The following is a 24,435-nucleotide window of genomic DNA, read 5'->3' on the forward strand; positions in this document are numbered from 1 at the left end:
TGAACGTACTTTATCCACACAGGCGGCGAGCTAGCATTAGCTAGCTAGTCAATGTTACCTGTCCTCTGATGTCTTTGCTGAAGTTAGCTCAGAGGCAACGTCGTAGCTTTGCTAAAATCTCTTTCCATGCAAGTAGAGGAGGCTGCTCAAACAAAAGCGAATGTTGCAACCCGACCTTGTTAGAGAGATTGGAGTCACTATATTGTAATTGAATAAGTGCAGTACTCATACAACGAAATTTGCAACCCCGAATGTTACAGTTACAGTTCAATAAGTCATGAAAACAATTCAGGTATTTGTAACGGTGAAATGGTACAGTGACTGTGTAAAGGTAAAGTGGTGTTTTACTTATTTTAAGACAGTATGGCAATGACATGAGCAGTGATAAAACTGGTACTTTTACTACACTCTTACACTCTTCTTTCACCTGCTTGACCACTCATGTACTTTTGGATAAAGGCTGTTGTTTTTGTCATATTAGTCATATTACAGTAGTTCATATAGTCCATCAGTCTAAGTTTGCCAAGTTAGTCTTTTCAGTTCAGAAAATGCATTATCATACCCACTGTCATAGCTGTTTGTCTTTAGTTCTAACATGTTATTTAGTTTTCTTTAGCTTTTCAAGATACCTTTGTTCTAATCAATCTCAGTGGTCTATGGTATCTTTTTTTGCCCCTCCGACACATTATTCCTTATATGCTATATCAATATATATTTACGTTTTGTATTCCTGTTATGTACAATTGTAAAATGAGTGAATAAAAAGAAAGATGTTGAGGGCCTGGGACCAAGTGGAGACCAAGATTAAGACCAGTGCACTATATAAATGTGTGTATTGTGGACATTGCATACATATATCAAAACAACTTAACCACCTATGTAAGTGACTGCGTCATATCTGAAATAGACATTTTCCATCCAATCACAATAATGATTTGCGCACATATATACGTTTTAGTCTTGATTGGTCTTTTTTTATTTAAAATGTTGAATTTGAAATTTGAAAGTACAACAACACTAGATAGAACAGTACAGATCCAAGTCTAATTCATCTGAGATAATATAAGATGCAGTACAATGATTAAAAAAAATGCTCTTTTAACAAATCAGTGGAAGGTTTTCATGAATTTGCAGTTTTTCCATAAATGCACACCAGTCCTCCACACTAGATTTGTAATAAATAGCATTCTCACTGTCTACTATTAATTCACTTCCAGCTTAAAGATGCCCCATGGTTCTGATGATGCTCGCAAGACATTTATACTGACCACAACTGGAAACTTCTATGGGCTAAAGCCTTCGTCTTCCCTGGTTGACAGCCCAGAGCTCAATAACTTCTTGGATGATGGAAACGAATTTGTCCTGTCCATCAGCAGACATGACAATGACCTTCACTTGTCGAATAAGGTAACAAAAGTGTGTTAAAAATGTTTAACATTACATTTTTTTGTGATAAAGGGGGAAGATTTACTGAAGTCACTGACCTGCAGTATGTTGATTTATTTGTAAACTACAACTGCCATGCAATTCAGTTGTATGATGACTTGAAAATATCTTTTAATCATCTCGTCTTCATCGGACAGATTGAAACATCAGGGGACAGCAGAGACAAAGTGTTGGTCTTCTTCAAGCTCCATCCCACAGTGATCACTGAAGATAACCTTCACAGCAGCGTCCTGGTGTCATCCATGTTGGAGTCTCCTATCAACACTCTCTATCAGGCTGTCAGACAGGTCTTTGCACCTGTACTGCTGAAGGTTCGTCTGTACTTATATACAGTATACTGTAGGCCTTGGTAACATTGACCACAGTGAAAGATTCTGCCAGATCACAGGGTGAACACAATCTAATGGCAAAATATGATATTTTAACTTGGCAGTATATTTTATATACTTGTAGTTAACAAATAAAATCCGTACTAATTTACTCTTACTCCTTTCTTCCCACAAGGATGAGCGCTGGCGTTCAGCATTTGACCCCAAGTTGGCAGGTCTGCTGAGTGAGCTGGAGCTTGGCCTTGGCTCAGTGGTCCGCCAGTCTGGAGCACAACCATCTTCCAAGAAAGGTCACAGAGAGGAAGATGTACTAGGTATGTTACAGTTGTGAGAGCTGGTTGGTCTGTCAAATATTCCACTTTTTGGGGGAGGTTCTTAGATGTTGAGAATAGAATAGAATAGAATTACTTTATTGGTCCCAGACTGGGAAATTATTTTGTCACAGCAGCAGTGGGTCTGCAAAAAACACTACACAATATAATTAGCAGGAAAGATATATACAATGCAATATATACAGTGCAAACAATGCTATAAGCAATACAAGAAAAACAAATACAAGAATAACCAGTACCTATGAGTGAGAGGTAAGATAATTATTATGTAAAGTGATGGCTTGTGGCAAAGAAGATTTCCTGTATCTGTTACCACGACAGCGAAGCTGAAGCAGCCTTTGGGAGAAGGTGCTCCTTCAAGGTCTTTTTCACAGGTATATTGTTGATAACATTTTAATATATACTGTATGTTTCTCTGGAAGAGTCAACAGAAGCTGTAGTGACATAATGCACAACTGCACTTGCCTCTCTGTCTCAGACTAATATATGTATAAGAATATAATAAATATATTGTATAGTAAATTGTATGAATCTGTGTGTGTGACCTATCATGTTAGTGTAGGAGTCTACAGTATGGAAACATTTCATTAGCATTTTATTTTCTAAAGTCCGTTTTCTGGTAAAAAGAAAAAAGATGAATATGTACAATATAATTTATAATATATAATTTTTTTTTTTTTTTTTTTTAATCCCCCCATGCAGGTATCCTAACTCCTGGTGATGAGTTCCAGTACTGGGCAGATGCGTGTCAGTCAGCAGAGAAAAACAGTGTGAGAGAAAGAGCAGCTTATTTCACCGAGCAATTTAAACCCATACAAAAGGTATGTTTGCAAACCGTTGTTTGACTGTCTACACAGTTCTTAATTAATTTACAACTAGTGAGAGATTATTAAGCAAGGAATTCACAGGTTGATAAAATAAACCCATTGTAGCTTGTCATATTTACAAATTTATACTTTAAGTTTGTTGTTTTTTAAAAATTACTTTTGTCTTGTGATTACAGGTAAACATTTCACACAGTTAATATTACAAATCTAAGGGGGAGAAATGTACATGTACACACTGTATTGCCATGTTTTCTTTAGGATTATGGTGGCCTGGATGGCTTGTCTATGTCTGATGTTGCGGATCTGGTGGAACAGAGCAGAGACGCTCTGGATGATGTTTGGCGGCAGACTGATTTTGAGCCATATCCAGAAACACGCATGGTTCGACTCATGGATGTCATCGGTGGGGCTCTCTCACACTTACACTGATCAGAAACAGAATGGAAAACACTTTTACACTTGTACATCCACATGTGGACATTATTTAGTGACTGGTTGTTGAAATGAAACCAACTTTATTTATCATACAACACTACACACTACAATACAGTTCAGACATTATGACATTCTTAATTAAACTGTAAAATGATTGAGATAAGTGTGTAACAAATACCAAGTTGTTTACATGTGTATAGCCTAGTGTTTGGATATGCAGTATGTGGGTGCCTTTGTAAGTTGCTATTTTGTCTTTTGTTTTTGTGTGAATACATTATTAGGTGGAGCTCTGGGAAGATATGTGCAGAGGAAGCTGAGTGGTCTCAATATTTTTGAAGTGCCCTTTGTGTCACTGAGAGAGAACCTGAGAATGGGTGTTGTCATCTGTGAGCAGTGGGTGGTCGCCTGTGATCATCTGACAGGACAGGTATGGATTTGAACAAAATAAACAAAACAAACACAAAACAGTGAAATACAAATGAAACCCATGTTACATTTTTTTTACAGAAGCTAGTGTCATTACTAAGCTGTTTTATTTAGATAAATGTTGAAATCATGATTTTTTTTTTTTCAGGTGTGGAAGAGACATGCGCTTCATGCCTGGAAGGGAAACAAACACTGCCCACAGAGCCTCCATTGCCTTGCAAAGCGACTGGATGAGGTAAGATGTGGTTCTAAAGTGCATATCTTTGTTTTTATAAATGTACTGTATAATTGTATTTCATATTGAGTGGATGAAATTCTCCTTTTAATGGAGCTTTTCTCGTTCCTGCATATACATCTTTATTTAAAGTCACTGATGAATGATCTGTCCTAGTACTGTGTGCACATCAGTGATCATTTTCTCCTGTTATCATTTGCCAGTAATGATATCACACATTAGTGTGTCACTTTACCACACTGATGGCCATATTAACAATTAAACAGTTAACAATCTGTAGAATGTCAATATTTACAAAATCATTTTGAAAAACCAGACACATGAATGAAACATAGATATATATGCTCCCATGTTTTTGTTTATCAGGTGCTGTCTCTGCGTATGGTTCATGAGAAACTCCTGCATTTGCTACCAGGGGGGAAGCAGCAAGCTCTGACGTCAGATCGTGTTTTTGAACCTTTCTCTGGACTCAACCCTCTACATTACAACCCTTACACTGAGGTAAACTGCAGGGGATTATGTGTGCATTTGTGTGACTTCTACATGACATAACTGTCGTCATGCTCCTGTAGCTGTAGTTATGATCATATCGGTGGACTGTGCAATAGGTTTTTTTTCTCTTCCTTAGATGATGTGTATCATAAATCTCATAAATTATTATCTGATGATACTGATGTAAGCAGACTATACATCCCGGTATCTCCACATATTTTACTTACTAGGTGCATTACTGTTTTGTAGCCTCTTTGGAGAGCAGCAGTTGCTCAGTTTGAGCACCTAATGGCTCCGTCAGAGCAAGAGATAGCTGCCAAACTGAAGAGCTACATTGCTGACGTGCAGGACAATCCCCAACAGGTAATAAAAGACACTGCTTTAACTTAGGTTTGAAATATTTTGTGTTGACAAGTCAACATGTGCCTTATATTGTGTGTTTGCTGCTGTTAAAGCTGTTGCAGGTGTTTCAAAAGCACAAGGAATTGATCAGACGTTCCACCATCAGTAAAGAGCTTCAGTCAGAGAGAGAGACCCTACTGGCCAGACTACTGGATTACAACAAAGGTACATAGTTCTGTCTTGGCAATAGTGTGACAGTGGGTTACTGGGTGGGTTTTTCAGACAGGGCAGCATTATTAATTAATTCAAGTAAATGCAGCATATGAACACACTGAGCAATGCTACATGTAGCTTTGTGGTAGAGATGAAATTGTGGCATAGAGGTGCAGATGTGGCTGATGTGATATAAACAGGAAAACTTCCCGAAAATAACAGAACAATTGAGCTGTAAAACAAGTATATTTTTTAGATTTATTTTCAGACACTGGTGCACTTAGCTTGCCTGAGGAGAGCCAACAGTGTCAGACTTCAAATTACCCCGATTCAGACTATTGCATTACATTTCAAGACACCCACTCACTTTTTCAGAAATGCTTTCATGTAAATGGGGAATGAAAAGGTCCATGTGTCATAGAAAGGCTTTACCACTCCAGCTGCTCACACATAGTAAAATACTTGTAAATGATTGTCTGCCAAATGATGTATGTTAAAAATAATAATTACCAAACAAAAATCCACAAGCCTTCTCTGCTTCTCTGCTCATGTTTATATTTCTTAGGACTGAAGACTGACTTTGAGGCCCGTTGTCATGGAGGTCCTGGTGAAAAGTCTGGGCCTCTTATTGGCAAGAATCTTCCAGAGGTGGTCAATAAGATCGTGTGGGTCCGACAGCTGATACACAAGGTCATTGAGTGTTTACAGTAAAGGTGCCTGAATTTGCATGAATTGAATAGTTTAATGTGGGCTTTCTTCATCACACAAAACTGTGTCTCGTATTTTTCCTCTGATTAGGTGGAAGACTCTGTCTGCATAGCCGAGGCTCTGCTTTCAGACTTGTCTGGATTCAAAGGGTTTCTACAGTTCTGTGATGACCTACTGGAACTTCTGAGAACCTATGAGCAGGAACACTTTGAGGATTGGTCAAGAGATATACTGTCTGGACTGGCTGACCCAAAGTCAGGAATCAGGTTGGAAACATTGGACACTGGAAATTAAATTTCAGGGCCACACTAATTTTAAAAAGTATTTTGACAATTTATATGTGACAGTGTTATCAATATAATCCTTTTCATTTGTGGAGTTCAAACTTTTATTTATAGTTTTCTTTTCTATGTTCATCATCACCCAGTAGTAACAACATATTCGCTGTACATCATAATTGGTGCTGGTGGTTGGTATTTTCAGTCTTCAGCCAATGTCTCCCTATGTACAGTCTCCAGGCCAGTAATCGTGTCATGGACCTGGACCACGTGGACGGCAGATTAAAGATCCAGTACTCGGACAAACTGGTCAGTCTGCTCCGGGAGGTCCGGCAGCTCTCTGCTCTGGGCTTCCCCATCCCAGCCAAGATACAACAGGCTGCTAATACTGCAGATAAATTCTACCGACAGGCCATTGTCCTAAAACAGGTCAAGAAACAAAAAATACATAAAAATTCCCCCTCATCTATTTACTTTTGTTAACACAATGTTACTGTGTTATAGGTGGCTCATTTCTACAATACCATTGACCAGCAAATGATCCCCTCTCAGAGACCTATGATGCTTAGTCTTGCCTTGGCCTTTGAACAGGTCATCAAGGTATGGCTCACATTTACTGTTGTAATTTCAAACAACAATAATAATAGAAAGTGGTATCTTTCAGAGAAAACCTTTTGACTTTTCTTTTTCAGAATCCTCGCTCACAGTCAAAGGAAACGGGGGGTAAACTGCAGATCACCTGGGACAACCCCAAAGAGTTGGAAGTATACATTTCCAAGCTGCAGTCTGCTGCTGAGAAACTTTCCTCCGAGAACAGAAAGCTACGCAAATGGCACACCGACTTTAATGACAAGGTTGTTTTTTAATTCACTTTTTCACTGAATACAGTGACAGTTAGCTTTAATTTGCTCTATATTATGTAAGCACTGCTTTCTGAAACATATTATGAGATGAAACACCTCCTGTTGTTTATCTGCATACCTCTTTGTACTCTGTGTTTCTCAGGTGGTGTCACTAATGAATGTGGACCTGCTCAGACACCAGCAGCGGTGGAAGGATGGCCTTCAGGACCTGCGTATGGGATTTGCCACTCTGGAGGCTCAGGTAAGTCAATTTCCAGTGAGAAACAGAACATAGAAAGTAAATAAAATGGAAAATAGAAAATACGAAAGAAAATAGAAAGAAGCTCAGTGCTTACGGGTTATTTTCTGATCCAGGTGCACATCATTATCATCGTCACATTATTGCAGTTGTACATGTGATACAAATTGGCCTATCTACTGCTACTCTAGTCAAACACTAGCTACTGCATTCAAAATCAATGGCTTTCTTAGTCCACTCTTGTTTTACTAGTACACTCTTTTGTCACCTTCTTGTCCATCCAGCAAGAGGCTCATTGTCGAAGACTCCCCCTTTTATAGAAGTCAGTGTCGCCTTGTCTCTCTTCCACGGTGTCAGTGATTGACAGGTGTCAAATTAATTAGATGGTTCAGTTACCCTTTAAGGATGATAGAGCAGACACACATATGCAACCTGTACAATATCTCCTAATTGTCTTCTTTAGAAAGCTGATGAATGTATGTCTGTAGGGCTTCAGGTCTGATGACATGCAGGCATGGCGTCAACACTGGAACCATCAGCTTTACAAGGCTCTTGAACATCAATACCAGATGGGCCTGGAAGCTCTGAACATGAACCTGCCTGAAATACACATAGACCTCACTTTCAGGTCAGTACACACCTTCTGTCGTCCACATTTCTGTCTCGCACTATGCTCTTATTTCATCCTTGGACATTTCCTCTTACTCTTCCTCCCAAACATACTGTACAGTATTTTCTCCTCATCTTGAACTGCTAACACTGAATCCTCTCTTTTCTTCTCTGCCTCTTGTGGCCATTTTTCTTTGCCTTTCCGTCTTTCTCATTCTCTTTGCAAACTGATTTGCGTGAAATAAAGGATAAAACGTGCCTTTGATTTTACTCCCCCCCTCTTCCTGTGAAAAGGCAAGGCCGTTTGCAGTTCCGTCCTCCATTTGAGGAAGTCCGAGCGCGCTACTTCAGGGAGATGAAGCGCTTCATCTCAATCCCAAACCAGTTCAAAGGGGTCAGTGCCCAAGGGGAGGAGCTTATCTTCAGTGTCATGATTGACAGAAATGCCACTGGGTTCCTCACCATCTTCAGAAAGGCTGAGGACCTCTTTACTCGCTTGCAGGCTATACAACACAGATTTAAGGTGCCTGAATGAATGATTTTTACATAAATAAGAACTCTGTGCCATCCTGTAAATAGTTTTGTTTTTTTCCATGTATTCAGCCTGCACTGAGTTACATAATATGAAGTCATTAATCATTTGCGGCAGCATCTAGGAAGCTAAGTGTCTTCTATAACCTTTTGATCTCTACTGTGACGCTGTATTTCAGCTTGATATTGGGAGATTAACCTTTTCTCACCAAGTGTTCAATGGAGCGTTGCAGTGAGACATTGCTATGATGTTTTCTCTGAAAGATTGCTGTTTGAATTAGTCATGCTTCCATATTTACATACTGAAGCTCTCTTGTTTTCATTGCCTGTGGTCTCCCCTTCAGTCTACTGTAATTGAACAGTGAGCATAGTATAGTTTTCCCTTTTTGTTGTGCAGGCATGCATGTCTAAACAGTAGGGGTAGGCCCTTGGCCAACACCAGACTTCTCTATTATCTCCCCTTTTTTGTTCTCTTTTCATCTAGTCATCTGTTGTATGTCTAGCTTAGATGTGACTTTTGTCACCTTTGGCACAGAAACATTTAAAATAAGGAAATATGCACTGCACCTAATCTCACAATAATTCTGTGTGTGTTACAGGAGTGGGTGGTTCCAGGACAGGTGGATTTAGAGAAGTTGGTGGAGAACCATTTGCACTCTGTGCAGGACTGGGAGAGAAATTTTAAGGCCCTGAAAGCCCGGGGGAAAGAGTCAGAACGTCTGCCCAGGTACATATACAGTATCACACATGGTTAAATAAAATGAATATCAAATCAGGGACAAGTAATACCTAATTTACTCTAACTTCGTGTGATATTTACACAGAAAGACCCCTATCAGACACCTAAAGGCAGATCACTTTATTAAATAGTGAAATGAATGAAGCCTTGTCACATTTGTGACACATCATTGACTAAAGACTGAAAATACCAACCACCAGCACCAATGACCAAACATCAAACTTAACATGTTCACTAAATGTGTCCTCATGTTTATTACTCTATTCACCTCCCTGTTCATCCTCTTTTCAGCTGACTTCAGCTAACTGATGTCTCTCAGTCTTGATACAGAACGTTGTTGCTCAAGAAGAAAAAAAAAAAAGAGACCCTCTCTTTTGTTATCTGCAATCAACCAGGTTTAGTCTCGGCCATTTGTCACTGGCTTTTATTTGTCCTAGCATGTTTAAGTTCTTGATGTTTCACATTAAAGGGGCAATATTATGCAAAACCAACTTTTTAATCATTTAAATCCTAAAAACTCTGGAGGCCCTATCAGTCGGCAAAGTGTGAAAAAAAACGACTCACTCATGTTTTTGTGGTCCTCCTCAGTCTAAGTACAGGAGATTAAACACGCGACGTTGACTTCCACACTCATTGGGACGTCACAATGCGCTAAATTCCTGGAATCGTTGTTTCTCGGAGCTCCGCTTTGTTCCGTAAAACACACGAGAATGCTGGCGAGGGCAACGGTATCTGAAAACCGGAAGTCCGCAAAAAGTTATATTCTTGGCTCCACTGTGCAGCACAGAGTTCTACACAAACTTCTAGCCTCAGAGGATTTATCTGTGCAGTGGAGAGCCTGCTAATTATCCAAATGCTAGCTGCTGTTAGCTCCCAGTAGCCTCTGTGGCTGATGTAATTTTCTGTCCCTTAAAGGGACAATGTGTAGTATTTATGGGTTTATATAACCCCAAATCCACTTTTTTATACATATTATGTGCTCCTGCATTGTCTAGTCGCTGTATAATAGTTTTTGTTTCATTTTCGTAGTGTTTCAAAAAGTCATGTTAAATAACATGGTCGCAGGCCGCGGTTGCATAGCCACTGTTAGCAGCGAGACGCCATGTTTCTACCGGAGCCTGTAAGGACAAACGCGAGAGAACAAATCAATCGTCGCTTTACTTGTAGCGGAAGTCCCGCCTCCTCTCTCTCCGCGTCGTCTGCTACGTCCGCGGTAGCTCGCCCTTTCCCTCGCCTCACGAACCTCATCTGCTGACACGGAGAAAGACGACGAGGACGACATTTGACCAGCTGCGGATACCGTATCGCTCAGAGAAGGGAGGGGGTGAGCTGAGCAACAGTTCTTTGTTGTAAATTTCAGCCTCACCTCTAGATGGCACTATAAACTACTTACTTCACCTTTAAGTTTCGTTTTACTTTTTTTTTTTTTAGGTGGACCTAAAGAGATACTACTAAACAAAGTGTCTAGAACAGGGCTTTTTTGGCAGGGTGATTGAACTGCTGTGGTGCTTCATCCATTTTGACCAAAGCATGTCACAGACATGTTCATTAGGACAACGGGGAACTAGTTTAACTTGGAGAAATAGGATATAATATGACTCCTTTAAGAACTGGGTAAAGCAGTGATTTTAAAGGCCCTTTGTCAACTGACACTACAAATAGCTGAACATTTGAGTCACAGCCACAAACCTTTTCTTCTTCCTCCTCTGTCAGTCAGGAGAAGGTAGACTGCATCACAGTCAACTGTGAACCAGTGAAAGCTGCCATCGATGATCTGATCCAGAGACTGTTTGACGTTCTGCTCTTATCACTAAGGAAGTCCATACAAGGTATAAACAAATGCCTGCATCTATTTACTTTCAGTATTAGTATAACCACAAACTCAAACTTTCCATATTCGAATTGCTTTGTCTCTGTTTTTAATTTCGTTTTCAATTCTTTCAAACTAATCACATGTCCTTGCTCACGTGTGTGTGTGTGTGTGTGTGTGTGTGTGTGTGTGTGTGTGTGTGTGTGTGTGTGTGTGTGTGTGTGTGTGTGTGTGTGTGTGTGTGTGTGTGTGTGTGTGTGTGTGTGTGTGTGTGTGTGTGTGTGTGTGTGTGTGTGTGTGTGTGTGTGTGTGTGTGTGTGTGTGTGTGTGTGTGTGTGTGTGTGTGTGTGTGTGTGTGTGTGTGTGTGTGTGTGTGTGTGTGTGTGTGTGTGTGTGTGTGTGTGTGTGTGTGTGTGTGTGTGTGTGTGTGTGTGTGTGTGTGTGTGTGTGTGTGTGTGTGTGTGTGTGTGTGTGTGTGTGTGTTGCCTTTTTCCTTGTTCTCAGGCCACACACAGGCGATAGACACTTTTGTGTCAGAGTCGATGGGGGTCTTGTCCATGCGACCAGAGAACATGGAGGAGATAGGTGCAGCCAGTGGCAAATACAGACAAATACTGGCTAGCAAAACTGAGGTTTGTCAAACACAACAAAGGTGTCATGCTTGAGATGACTGCAAGCAAGTTTTGATTTATTCTTAATTTCTCACATTAGGTTAATTGTAATGCAGATTGTGTTAGCTACCGTCAGTACTGTCAGTATCACAGCATGCACGGATATATTTAAGTGTATACAGTTATACTGTATGTCATGTTATATTTTTTATTATCTAATTTCTTGCCTGATGGGCCAAATGTTTGATTTCACAATGAAAGTCACTAATGTATACACACTGTATGCACTTCATGTCTATAGATCTTACCTCAGTTCCAGTGTGTTGAGGAGAAGAACCGCTTGCTGCGAGCAGTAGCAGGATCAAGCCTAGACTCACTGTCCTCTCTCAGAGCCAAGTGGGACAAACTGGAACTTGTCATGGAGAGTCACCAGCTCATGGTCAAAGAGCAGGTAACATAAATGCAAAAAACTTCTACCTAAATGTAAAGTTTCCTCTTTTTGTCCTTATTTTCTGTCACGGGCTGTGTTCTTGTGCTGCTTACTTTCTCTTCCCCTGTTTCTCCATCAGGTAGAGGTAATGCGAAGTAACGCTGCTGGACGTATCGACACATACAAGGCAGATCTGCAGCGTTTTAAGGCTCGCTGGGACCAGCTGAAGCCTAAAGATGAAGTGCTTGAGACGGGTGATCATGCTGCCCTTCTTGCATGTCTCCAAACGATCAGCGATAAACAGCAAGAATTCCAGGAACTCGAGCTTGTCCGCAATAAATTGCTGTAAGTTGTTAAAATGCTGAATGTATAGATATTTCTATGCTTTCTAAGCACCAGTGATAGCTGTGGTCAGAGGCGTGATGTTTTTGTCTCGCCCGTGCTTTTGTCCTATTTTTATGAATATGATATCCCAGGAATGGAAATGCTTTCTGCCACTTGGCTGGTTGGCAGAGGCACACAACCATGATGTGGTTGTTTTTTTCACTGAGAGTGAGGACTTCTTATAAGGATGATTAATGCCTTCATTCTTCTGCAAAATGCTCCAGTTAGATAAAAGGTATAAATCCTTTTTCTGTGGAGATGGGATTTTTAGTAGATTTCCTACATTGTATGTAATCAGCTATTACAGGTCCAAGCCTTACTAATAGGTGGACAATATTAGGGTCCTTTTGGTTTAATTACTTATGCATTTCCATTAACACATCCTACCCAAAATGACGAGAAATACTACAAAGATGTCACGCTCTCCTCTCCTCTCTTCTCAGTGAGGACTGTGGCTATTTTGACCTGGAAGCACCAGATTTATCTCTGGCAGAAGAGACAAAAAGAGACTTGGAGGAGTACAGCCAGATGTGGGGTCTATATGAGGAGTGGCAGCAAGGCTTTACAGAGAAGGCCCAGGAGGACTGGATCACATTCAGGTAAAGGGTTTAATCTTGGTACTTTGAGTACTTTTTACTCTTTAATAACCATTACTGTATGTACTTATATGCCCTTGGTTAACATATATGTTTGTTTTTGTTTTTTAATAGGAGTAAGACCTATGTGTTTGAGGAGTTTCTCTTTACGTGGCAGGACAGGCTGCAGAAGCTGGAGCAGCCTACTGTCATGTCTGTTAAACTACAAGCTGAAGTGGACAAATACAAGGTACTAAAAATTTTGCATATTTGAAGGAAAAGGGAAACGACATCGATTTAGTAAAATGCGTTAAAGTGATTATAATATAGCCTTTGTTCGATTTGGATATCTGCAATTGATCTTTCCATTTCCGTGTCTAGGACATGATTCCAGTGCTAAAGTATGTACGTGGAGAGCACCTGTCCCAGGACCATTGGTTGGATATGTTTCGTTTGCTGGGTCTCCCACGAGGGACAACTTTAGAAAGATTGACTTTTAATGACCTCCTCAGTGTGGCAAAAAACGTTATTGAAAAGGCCATGGAGCTCAAGGTTTGTACTTTTAAATATGGCCTGAGTATTAATATACAGTATATAAAAAGTACTGTCGGAACTTTTCTGTTTTTAGACCATAAATATTGCGCTAGAGGTCATAGGACACCAGGGGGCAGCAGCAGGTTGGAAATTGGGAAAACTGTGTTCTGTATATTGATATTGGAAGGGCTTTTATATGTGCATTGCACACCCAGCTTAAAACATTTGTTCATATAGATTCAACGGTATATTCACATATGCTATACTTGTGTTTTAGCGTTTGGCCAACTCTTTTGTTTCAATTTGCATCTTGATCTGAAAGATTTGATATAAAAATGTATCTAAAATTTGGAATGTACTCCATTTTCTTTGCCGAATAAATATGTGTGTCTTATTCCATTTAGGACCTGAACAGCCGTGCCCAGGCAGAAGTGACGATCAGAGAAGCACTGAGGGAACTGGATTTGTGGGGAGCTGCAGCTACCTTCAGTTTGACTGAGTACACAAACAGCAGTGGTCACTCTCTAACACTCATTAAGGACTGGAAGGATATAGTCAACCAGGTACATGTGTGCGCATACATTTATTCATCTGTAAAGATGTTGAGCTGTAACATAAAATACACTTCAGTTTGACAATAATACACATGACATCTGACCTAAGTGAGCATTGTTTTTTCAGCATTTCTGTGGTTACCCTGTTCTGTATAACTGACATTCACTTGTTACACAAACAGTGTTTTATAGTATTTCATCGTCATCTTTACTACTTCACATTCACACAATGTTTCAGAGAAATCTAGGCTCTACCTCCTTTATTGAAATAGTATACATGATCTACTTCGACAGTGTAACCTAGGATGTAACTACCTGATGTTCTAGCTCATTTGACTAAGTGGCTTGCAATATGATGAGGAAACTGGAAACATGTTGGGTGAAAGCAGAGAAAGGTTTACCTGTTCATTTTAATGCATGAAAAGATATTATGGCACAGTTAAGCAGCCTTTGAAATGTGAGGGCTGAATATTTTCTTAATTTGAATGAAAAAACCCTCCAGAAATGAAAAATTGAGAGTGATTTTTGGTGAGAAATGGATGATTTCATCACATACCTCTAGAGAAAAAGACAAACAACAACTAACATCATTAAATAGATTTAAACATCAATACAGTTCATTCCAACGGGCTTGCTTTCTTTTTATTGCTCTCTTTGAAATTTAAATCAGGATTTAGCACTGTCAAGCTTTTAACAGTTATTAAATATTTACTTTTGGCACCTGACACTGCTTAGTCACCAGGTAATTATTTAGGATAAGAGAGTGCGTCAACATGAACATGCTTTTTTTCTTATATTGCTGAATTCTAGTGCATTATAATCCTTGTATACAGTATATTAGTATTCATATGTGAATGAGTGGACCACACCAATGCAGACGACTTACTTATTTGATCATGCACACATATACAAATGCATATAAGATTGTTTCTAAATTACTTTATTGCCTTCAGTATCCTTCAGTATCCATCAGCTGTTATTGTCACTGTTTACCTGGCCCAAACTTAGTTCATTACAGTTGTTAATGGTAATTTCACGCGGGTCATGTAAGGAGTTAACTTCTATTGACCGATTTGTAGATTTAATATAAAATGCAGACACATTTACTGGCACATTAATTGAAATCTTAAGAATTTGCAGACATTGGCTTTATCACCACTCTATGCTCATCCAGGTGGGAGATAACCGCTGTCTGCTGCAGTCTCTGAAAGACTCTCCCTACTATCACAGCTTTCAAGACAAGGTCAGTTCAAAGGCTTGAATCTATATCTGAATCTTCCAACTTTTTCATTTTTATTCACGAGGAAGAAAAAATAAGAAATTCCTAAAATCCCTCTTTTGTAAAGAGAAACAATTTGTTGGATCATTCTTTTTTTTTTTTGAATTGTTTGCGATTCACAAGATTGACAATCATCTCTTCATGTATATCCAGGTCAGCCTGTGGGAGGTTCGTCTGTCAGACTTGGACGAGTACCTGCTGAGTCTGAATGCCATCCAGAGGCGTTGGGTTTATCTGGAGCCTATTTTTGGAAGAGGGGCATTGCCACGGGAGGAGGCTCGCTTCAAACGTGTTGATGAAGACTTCAGGTAATGTTTATGTGTGTCTTTTAACTTGAGAGAGCACTAGAGAGAGTCCAGTCCATCACAGGGCCAACACACAGTTATGAATAGCCATTCACTCTCACATTCACATCTGTAGTCAATTTAGAGTGTCCAATAAACCTCTGCCTGTTTTTGGACCGTGGGAGAAAACCCTAGAAAAAGCCATGCACGCATGAGGAGCATCAGCAATTTCTATATTCTATTTGTTGCACAGCACATTATAGAGAATTGCATCAATAGCAATAAATTAATATTATTGCGTATGAACCACTTACATACAGATAACACAGATTGTGCTAATCAAACCAAAAGACTATGTCCACCTTTTATATACAGTCAATGATCAACACACATAAGTAGAGGCCATGGCTAGCATTGTGCCTCACAGCGAGAAGGATGCTGGTTCGTGTCCCGGACTGGGCCGAGTTTGCATGTTCTCCCGGTGTGTACATGGGTTTTCTCCTGGTACTTTTCCTCCCACATGTCCTAAAGCATGCCGAATTTAACGACCCTGTGATGGACTGGAGATCTGAATGTATAGTAACAGTATCAAAACATCATCTTGACATTTTTCTTACATTAACAGGTCCATAATGTCAGACATTAAGAGAGACAATAGAGTTGTTTCTCTGAGCTCAAGGGCTGGCATCAGAAACTCTCTGGTCACCATACTAGATCAGCTTCAGCGCTGCCAAAAGTCACTCAACGAGTTCCTGGAGGTACGCATGTGAATTTCTGTTTGCATGGGTATTTGCATGCATGACACGTTATAAGTGTCACATTATATTTGTTCTTTTGTGTGTTTCTTGCAGGAGAAGCGTTCTGCTTTCCCACGGTTTTATTTCATTGGAGATGATGATCTGTTAGAGATTCTTGGACAGGCAACCAACCCAACGGTCATTCAGTCACACCTCAAGAAACTATTTGCAGGTCAAACACTTGTTTTTTTCTAGTTTATGATGTCATTCTCTTCTATTTTTTTCTTCATTGGTCTGGCACCTACCCTTTTCTTATTTAAATGTATTTATATCAGGGAAGGTCATCTTTGTATGCTCTCTGTGTAGGCATCCACAGCGTTGAGTTTGATGAGCAGTGCCAGAATATCATTGCCATGTGTTCTTTGGAGGGAGAGACCGTGTCACTCAGGAACTGCATACACATCTCCAGCCATGTGGAGGTAAAACAGTTTTTGTGTAAAGCTTTTCACATGTAGTATAGTAATAGTTTGTTAATACAGTGTGTTTAAAGCAAAGCTTCTTCTTTCCAGCTATGGTTAAAGGAGCTGTCTGTGGAAATGAAGGAGACTCTGAAGCAGCTGCTCTGTGAATGTATGTCAGCAGGGAAGAAAGGGAGTGTGGACCCGTCACGCTACCCATCACAGGTACACACACTTTTATGTTCCAACATGCAATATCTGTTCTGTGAAAGCATTTGCAAAGGTTTTTAAGGTAACCGATAACTCAGTGTATTTTAAACAGAGGCAGTGACTTATTTTATTATTGTTGCATTTTAATGAAATAGCACAGTATTCAAGACTATATTTCATTAAGACCTAGTCTGTGAAATAACTGTCTCCTAACTTTTCTGAACTTTTCTAAACCTTTCTGACTTTTGGTGTAGATTCTATGTCTGGCTGAACAAATCCAGTTCACTGAAGATGTGGAGCGAGCTCTAAAAGAGCAGAATCTGCAGCAGCTGGAGCTGGAGCTCAATGCAAAGTTGGAACATTACACTACAGTGGACACTAGTTCTGATGATCACGTGAACACAGGTAGGCCCGTGTGTACGTTTGTGTCGTGTGCAGTCATTGTTGTGTGTGTTCAAGTCATTGGTTATGTCACCACTAAACTTTGCTAAGTAGACAAGTATTTCCTAACATGTTAGGACAGCCAATTGTATAATTTTATGTGATTGATTGATTGATTGATTGATTGATTGATTGATTTTCATGTGTTTAATTATTTTCCATTCATTGTCTACCGTTGCAGGGCCAACGTATAGAGACAAATACCTTCCAATCACTCATTCGCATTATATTATATTACATTACATTACATTATATTGTATTATATTATATTATATTATATGCTATTCTATACTATTCTAGACTATACTATACTATATTATATTATACTTTCCCACACTCTGGGATGTCAACATCATGCGGCTAGTGAGTAAGATAGATGCTGATATTATTTGTCAAACATTTGAATATTACATGGGATGTATGTATTTGCAGCGCATCAAATGCAGAAATGTGTCCCTTTTATTTTATTTTATTTTATTTTTGTAGCAGATTGAGTCACATTCTTGACAAAGTTAATCTCTCTTTTAAAGCCGTAACAGTTGCTCTCTTGACACCTGTGCTTTCTTCCACTATCGGACCTCCCCTTGTGTTGTTACTTCAGACAGAGAGTATAATGGCTGAATGCTCTTTGCTGAATCTCTTGAACACCAGTCAGACACAAGAGCCTGCCGAGCGATAGAACTGTTAAAAGCTTCAGACACTACTGTATCTGGCAGGCTGCTTTAATGACCTGGCGCTGAATATAAAGCGGTGCAAGCCATTAAAGATAAATACATTTTTCTTATGTTTTTGAAGACAAAGAAATACATTTATATTTTAATCAAGGTTTCTCCATGCATGAGATGAAAATGTGTCTCTCAAAATGTGTATATATACGTATTCATGAAAACAATGCTTGGTTCGAGTTGCTGGGCCAATTTTTCTTTATACATTACATTTTTAAATTAATCATATTCATAGAAAGAGATACTAGAAATTTCAGCAAGGCACTGTGATGTGTGTAACACAATGTGCAGATAATATTGTTTCTTTTTTAAGTTTTGTATTTGAAATAGAACTCATTTCCATTCCATTCCGGCTATACCTGAAAACAACCGGGTAGGCTGAAAAGGCTGTACAGTAGTAGGACTGATTAAAACAGCTAAAGTAATGGCATGAAGGATAATCGAATTACCCAGTCAACACAAATGAGCCATAAACCTAGGCAAGGAGTAGGAGGTGTCTCCCATTTTAGTGTTGAGATAAAACAGAAGGGTGTACTTTTGAGGTATTTTGTATGCCTCTGGGGTGAGGCTGATGTCAGCGATGCATTATTTGGAAGGCATCTATAGTACATAGCAGATAACAGAATGCCCATTATAGTTTAAAATGACACAGGTCTAAAGCTTTAAAAGCATAAATAATCTGTATCTTTTTACTATATATTCACTTAGTTGTGACCCAGATACACACACGGGGAAGGGCATTGTGTTCAAACCACAAACCGGATGTACAGTTCCTACTGTATTTGTAAAAAAGAAAAAAAAAGGTTTCATTTTCTTAGTTTAATTATCACAGTGTGCTTAAAGATTAGGGATGCTGTACAAAGTAGTAGCTACAGCACTGTTTATAAAATGCCTCTGTAGTGTACCTTGTTCTGTGTTTTGTGCAGTCGTTGGCACTTAAGCAAGCATTTGTTGATGATATTGTCTTTCCAGGACATCAGTGTGATAGCTGTACTCATGTCTGACAAAGTCTCCCCTTTTACATTGTTGTTTAGAAATTTCACCTGACATGTTGCCTTTGTTTTCACAGTGAGTGGTCCCATTTATTTTTTCTCACAGATCAATACACTTCTGCATTTTCACTTGACAAGTGCTGCTGTTGTGTGGAAATGTAGAAGCTATTGTTATTCTATCTGCTTACAATGAAGGGCCATCATCTATTCAGAACAAGGCAGCTAAAACAGTTCCTGGCAGGGTTATATGTAAATATCTATTGACCAGGGGTTAATATCAATCCCACACCACTAAATTGAGTTGTATTTGGTTTGTTGGAGCTTAGACCTTTAAATGTTTAATCTAACTGATATAAAAGAGAAAGAAGGACACTTGAATTGAATTTCAAAACATGTAGTTTAAGTAACAGGACTAGTAAGAGGTCTAAATGGCATTATGTATGATGATGAAAATAAATAGGTTATAACATGGGCTGTAGTGGGCAGGTCTAACCGCTGACCACAGATCTGAAGCACCAGAAGATAACAGTGTAATTTTATGCTTTGCTGTCATCCCTAATACTGATACATGTCTTCCTGTGCAGAGTCCAGTGTCTTGCAGCTGAAGTTGAAGGCCTTAATCCTGGACATAATCCATAACATCAGTGTTGTGAAGCATCTTAAAGAGGCAGTAGTTACCAGTCCTGATGCCTGGGCCTGGAAGAAGCAGCTTCGCTTCTATATGGGAGCAGACAAATGCTGCCACATACATATGGTGGATGCTCAGTTCAGTTATACATACGAGTACCAGGTATGTCAGCATGTACTTGCTATATAAAAATATATAGTCCCTTTTTTGTAATTGTCTGCTGATCAAAACATTATTTGTAAGCTGATTATTTCCTCTGGGTGAGTCTAGGGTCGAATAAACTGCTGCTTATTAACAAATATATATAAGATGTACTTGTGAATTCAAACTCATATTTATTTAATGTCTCTTTAAATGCCACATTGAGAATTAGTACTGACAAATGTTTTATTTTAATAGATAACATGAGTTGAAAAACACATTATAGTGTGAAAATAGTCCAATTGTTTTTCCCCTAACGTTTTAATCAATCATTTCTATCCCCTGCTTCTCTCCTTACATCCCGCCCTTTTCTTCTGTCTGGTCATTTCACTGCATTTTTTTCGCTCTTGTTATCACTCACTTACTCCATTTCCATCCCAGGGGAATGCAGCAAAGCTAGTGCACACTCCACTGACTGATAAGTGCTACCTGACTTTGACCCAGGCCATGAAAATGGGGCTTGGGGGAAACCCTTATGGACCCGCTGGCACAGGCAAAACTGAGTCAGTCAAAGCCCTAGGAGGGCTGTTTGGACGTCAAGTACTTGTGTTCAATTGTGATGAGGTAAAGGATGCTCTTAATGATAATCTGAAGGATTTAAAGTATCAAACTTAATCTATGACTACACACTATTTGTTTTTTTTGACAACACTTCCTCCAGTTATACACATTTGAGTTAAATCTGGGATACAAATTATGTGGAAGCACACAGATGCACAATCACCTCTTCAAATCATTTAACATGCACATTTACAAGGTTGCTACTTGTCAATAAGAACACATTAGATCTCTCATGTGGGTTCTGTCTGTTTTTCAGGGTATCGATGTGAAGTCAATGGGAAGAATCTTTGTGGGCTTGGTGAAGTGTGGCGCATGGGGCTGCTTTGATGAGTTTAATCGCCTGGAAGAGGCAGTGCTATCTGCAGTTTCCATGCAAATCCAGGCCATACAAGACTCTCTCAAACACCACAAACACACATGTGAACTGCTAGGGAAGGAGGTCAGAAAATACCCAGATTAACACTTTCATTTTTCCTGGCCAAAAACAGTTTCTCACTATTACTCCATGCCATGTCTTTTAGAACATCTTTAATTATTATCTCTACATTTTATAATTGCATGTTTCAACTTCCAACTTGTCTTAATCAATATGTATTTATCCAGTGTGGATGAGTTGGTTGATTCATTAATCTACAATCAGTCTGTATTCAGGCAACTGTGAAAAATGTTGTGAGAATAATGTAATGTAGGTTTTCTTGATTCTCTCTATCCTCCAGGTGGAATTGGATCCAAATTCTGGAGTGTTCATCACACTGAACCCAGCAGGAAAGGGCTACGGAGGCCGACAGAAGCTACCAGACAACTTAAAACAACTGTTCAGACCTGTGGCTATGAGCAGGCCAGACAATGAGCTCATTGCTGAGGTCATCCTCTACTCTGAGGGCTTTAAAAGTGGAGAAATACTTGGACGGAAATTGGTTGCAATTTTTAACTTGGCCAGGTATAAATCTTAGGTGTAGCTGTTTTTTTTAATTTAGTTTGAAGTTTTGACGCTAGATGAAGAATATTTATTACATTATCTGCATACGTAAAATACCAATTTGATCTTCTTGTCTGTGGTGGTTCTGCTGTGCTGTTTTTTGTGTGTGTTTTTCTAAAACCCCGAATGCCACAAAAAGTGCTGCAGTTAATTGAGAGTGTGTCAGTATGCCTTTATCTTTCTGTCCAGGGAGCTGTTAACACCCCAGCAGCACTATGACTGGGGTTTACGTGCTCTGAAGACGGTACTGAAGGCCTGTGGCAGTCTCCTGCAGCAACAAAGGAGGAGTCACAACAAGGACAAAAGTAAGATCCCCACTGGCTATTCACTTATTTTAGGGTACAATATATCTGTGAGGCATCCTTACTTTTCCAGTAGTGACACAGAGAGAAGCTGGGTGCATCTTTGGTCATGACCTGGAGTCGTATTCATAGCTGTTGACAGTACATAGAACAAACTCATATTATATAAGGGGAACACAACTACACCAACACATTGCATAGATATGGGAATGGAAAGAACTAACACTGAGCATTATGACTTACTGATTGAAAAGAACATATTGAGGTCCACGATGCCAAACAGTCCTTTATTCTATGCAAACACAACAATAACTGAATAACAACTGTTGTAACCCACTTCTCATGTCTGAGGTTATGTACTGTGAACCAATATAAGCTATAAACACTCAAGTCCACTGCTGACCTGACAGTAGTTGAATTATTTTGATGGTAATGCTTAATGTGCAGGTTCAGAAAATAGCGAACAGTATTTAAAATAATTCAAAGATTTCTTGTTACTTCGAATTTGTCCTTTATTTAACCCTTATCATGAATCTTAACATACAAAATTGATGGGGCATTGTCATGAATTCTCTCAGCCCTTCTGTACAAATTTTAAATGTATTTATAGAGATTTTGGTAGTAATACAGTTAATATTAGACCTGAAAACCCATGTGTACAAATGGAGTTATGCTTGTAGATGGCATAAAATGAACAATACATACTGTTTGTCAGCATTTAATCTACACAATTTAAACAAGGTATTTATAGTCATCAAGGGTCATTATAGGCCCCACATAATGGAAAGCCAATAAAGATTACATTGTCAGACTTTTCAACGCGACATGAACATTTATTTGTGCTTCACAAGTGGAAGAAATTGTACAGCAATAAAACAGAAGTCTATTAAATAGCACAATTAGGCAGAAAAAATTAAGTGACCATTTTACATGCTGCAGTGGTTCATATCAAAAAATCTCCCTGACATCCTAAAGTTGATTTGGCGCTTAGGAAACGCCTGTACATAATATTTGAAAACAATGATTTGTGCCGTAATTCCTGTCAAACTTAGAAGAGTTCAGATATTTGAAATCTAGATTTGCTACTGGTGAGTATAACTCATCCTGTCCATCCTGTGCCATGTAAATACACAGAAAAAGATCGCCATCAGAAATTAGGGCCTCTCAATCGACTCACACTAAATGTCGGTGCTGTTTACAGGAGATGAGCCAACGAACTGAATTGAATTAGGTATATTAGGTCACCTGGTAAGATGAAAAATGCATTCTTCAAAAATGTGTTTAATTAATAATCAAATATTGTGGTTGTTGGATGCCTGTGGCCATAACTTACATGTATTAATTGTTTTACATGCACTAAATCCAGTGTTGATATTAGTAATAATTTATAGTGCAGTAGATCATTGTGAAGGTAATCGGAGGACAAAAGTTACAGTTGTTCCATTTCATTCGTTTCATCCAAGTGTTTTTTGGAAGTGCTGAAACTGCTGCGCTAACAGTGGCTTCTGACCTGAAAGAAAGCTAGTTATAGAGCTCATAGGAAAGATTCTAGGATAAGGTGGTAGTGAAAATTGAAGTAGTTTGTAGAGGCTTATCTTATACCCTGGTGGGTCACACTGTGAAAGTTTTGTTTATTTGAGTCTCTGCTGTATGTGTGTATATAGTATCTTGTAAATGCAATTCAATGTGTGTGTGTGTGTGTGTGTGTGTGTGTGTGTGTACGTGTACTTGAACACTAGATAAAAGGTTTCAATTCAACAAGTCTTCTGTCTCTATTTCCACGCTGTTGTCCTTTTCGCTCTCTTTCCAGAGTTATATTGTTTACTTCTTCAGTACTTCTTCCACCACCTCCTTCTTCTCTCTGACCCCCGTTTTAGCTCACTCTTTCTCATACCTGCATGCTAATGCCTCTCTAGTTGTTCTCGCTTGCTATCCTCTATTTACCCCCCTTTCTTTTCTGTCCCTTCTCATTATATATATATACCATATCTTTTCATTTCCCTCTCTGCTTCTTCTTAAAACTATTTGTCTTTTTCCCTTTAAAATCTTCTGTTCCACTCCCCACCCTCTATCCGTCCGTCCGTCCATGTTCCTTTTGTCCATTAGTGAGTCCCCAAGGTGTTCTTGTGTTTGTCTGACCAAGTGTTCCTCTCTGTTGAGAAAAAAAACAAAGCAAAAATAACACATCTCTGCCTGAAGGGACGGCCGACAACTTTGGAAAAGAGAACAAAAGTATTGACAAACACTAAAAACACGGCAGACTTTGATGATTACTGTGTTTTATAATAAGGCACAGTTCAATTTCATAACCTTTTTGATCTTCACTATCAAGCCTGTTATTTATTTGCTTTTCTTTGCATACAGTGTTGTTTTTTTTTACTGGCATACAGCTATTTTTCGATTTAACCAATATGTGTCATTTACATTCAGTCCAGGAGAGCAGTCTTGTGGTGCAGGCTTTGAGACTGAACACCATGTCCAAGCTGACGTTCACCGATAGCTCTCGGTTTGACGCTCTGGTCAAAGATGTCTTTTCCGGGGTAAACTTCACCGACGTGGAGGACCAGATACTCATGCAAGCACTAGAGCACGTCTACAAGGAGGCACGACTTGAGCTAATACCCAGCCAGGTGTGTACATAGAGATTTATTTAGTGGCTGAGTACACACATTATCGTTATGGTACATGATATGAATC

At 39.2% G+C, this 24,435-nt stretch overlaps 1 protein-coding gene across 5 annotated transcripts in view; it reads left to right on the forward strand.

Annotated features, from left to right (window-relative positions):
• Positions 1–1,224: 1,224 nt before the first annotated feature.
• dync2h1 (dynein cytoplasmic 2 heavy chain 1) overlaps positions 1,225–24,435 on the forward strand; it is a gene marked incomplete at both ends in the record, with an annotated part of 93,242 nt that continues 70,031 nt past the window's right edge. For all 5 annotated transcript variants that reach the window (XM_083887222.1, XM_083887223.1, XM_083887221.1 and 2 more), the window contains 40 exons: positions 1,225–1,407; positions 1,584–1,757; positions 1,951–2,089; positions 2,810–2,928; positions 3,193–3,337; positions 3,651–3,796; positions 3,944–4,030; positions 4,397–4,531; positions 4,772–4,885; positions 4,978–5,089; positions 5,643–5,767; positions 5,876–6,051; positions 6,297–6,492; positions 6,568–6,663; positions 6,756–6,917; positions 7,069–7,167; positions 7,653–7,792; positions 8,068–8,296; positions 8,904–9,031; positions 10,757–10,872; positions 11,358–11,485; positions 11,766–11,915; positions 12,034–12,239; positions 12,722–12,877; positions 12,989–13,103; positions 13,235–13,405; positions 13,792–13,950; positions 15,116–15,184; positions 15,374–15,528; positions 16,130–16,262; positions 16,356–16,473; positions 16,608–16,720; positions 16,811–16,924; positions 17,164–17,314; positions 19,652–19,857; positions 20,278–20,460; positions 20,714–20,896; positions 21,174–21,397; positions 21,626–21,741; positions 24,169–24,368. In XM_083887222.1, the coding sequence (XP_083743348.1) occupies positions 1,225–1,407; positions 1,584–1,757; positions 1,951–2,089; positions 2,810–2,928; positions 3,193–3,337; positions 3,651–3,796; positions 3,944–4,030; positions 4,397–4,531; positions 4,772–4,885; positions 4,978–5,089; positions 5,643–5,767; positions 5,876–6,051; positions 6,297–6,492; positions 6,568–6,663; positions 6,756–6,917; positions 7,069–7,167; positions 7,653–7,792; positions 8,068–8,296; positions 8,904–9,031; positions 10,757–10,872; positions 11,358–11,485; positions 11,766–11,915; positions 12,034–12,239; positions 12,722–12,877; positions 12,989–13,103; positions 13,235–13,405; positions 13,792–13,950; positions 15,116–15,184; positions 15,374–15,528; positions 16,130–16,262; positions 16,356–16,473; positions 16,608–16,720; positions 16,811–16,924; positions 17,164–17,314; positions 19,652–19,857; positions 20,278–20,460; positions 20,714–20,896; positions 21,174–21,397; positions 21,626–21,741; positions 24,169–24,368 (5,871 nt within the window). The remainder of the gene's footprint in view (positions 1,408–1,583; positions 1,758–1,950; positions 2,090–2,809; positions 2,929–3,192; positions 3,338–3,650; positions 3,797–3,943; positions 4,031–4,396; positions 4,532–4,771; positions 4,886–4,977; positions 5,090–5,642; positions 5,768–5,875; positions 6,052–6,296; positions 6,493–6,567; positions 6,664–6,755; positions 6,918–7,068; positions 7,168–7,652; positions 7,793–8,067; positions 8,297–8,903; positions 9,032–10,756; positions 10,873–11,357; positions 11,486–11,765; positions 11,916–12,033; positions 12,240–12,721; positions 12,878–12,988; positions 13,104–13,234; positions 13,406–13,791; positions 13,951–15,115; positions 15,185–15,373; positions 15,529–16,129; positions 16,263–16,355; positions 16,474–16,607; positions 16,721–16,810; positions 16,925–17,163; positions 17,315–19,651; positions 19,858–20,277; positions 20,461–20,713; positions 20,897–21,173; positions 21,398–21,625; positions 21,742–24,168; positions 24,369–24,435) is intronic.

This window comes from Microchirus variegatus, assembly GCF_963457635.1.
Source record: "Microchirus variegatus genome assembly, chromosome: 3".
NCBI classification, from domain to species: domain Eukaryota; kingdom Metazoa; phylum Chordata; class Actinopteri; order Pleuronectiformes; family Soleidae; genus Microchirus; species Microchirus variegatus.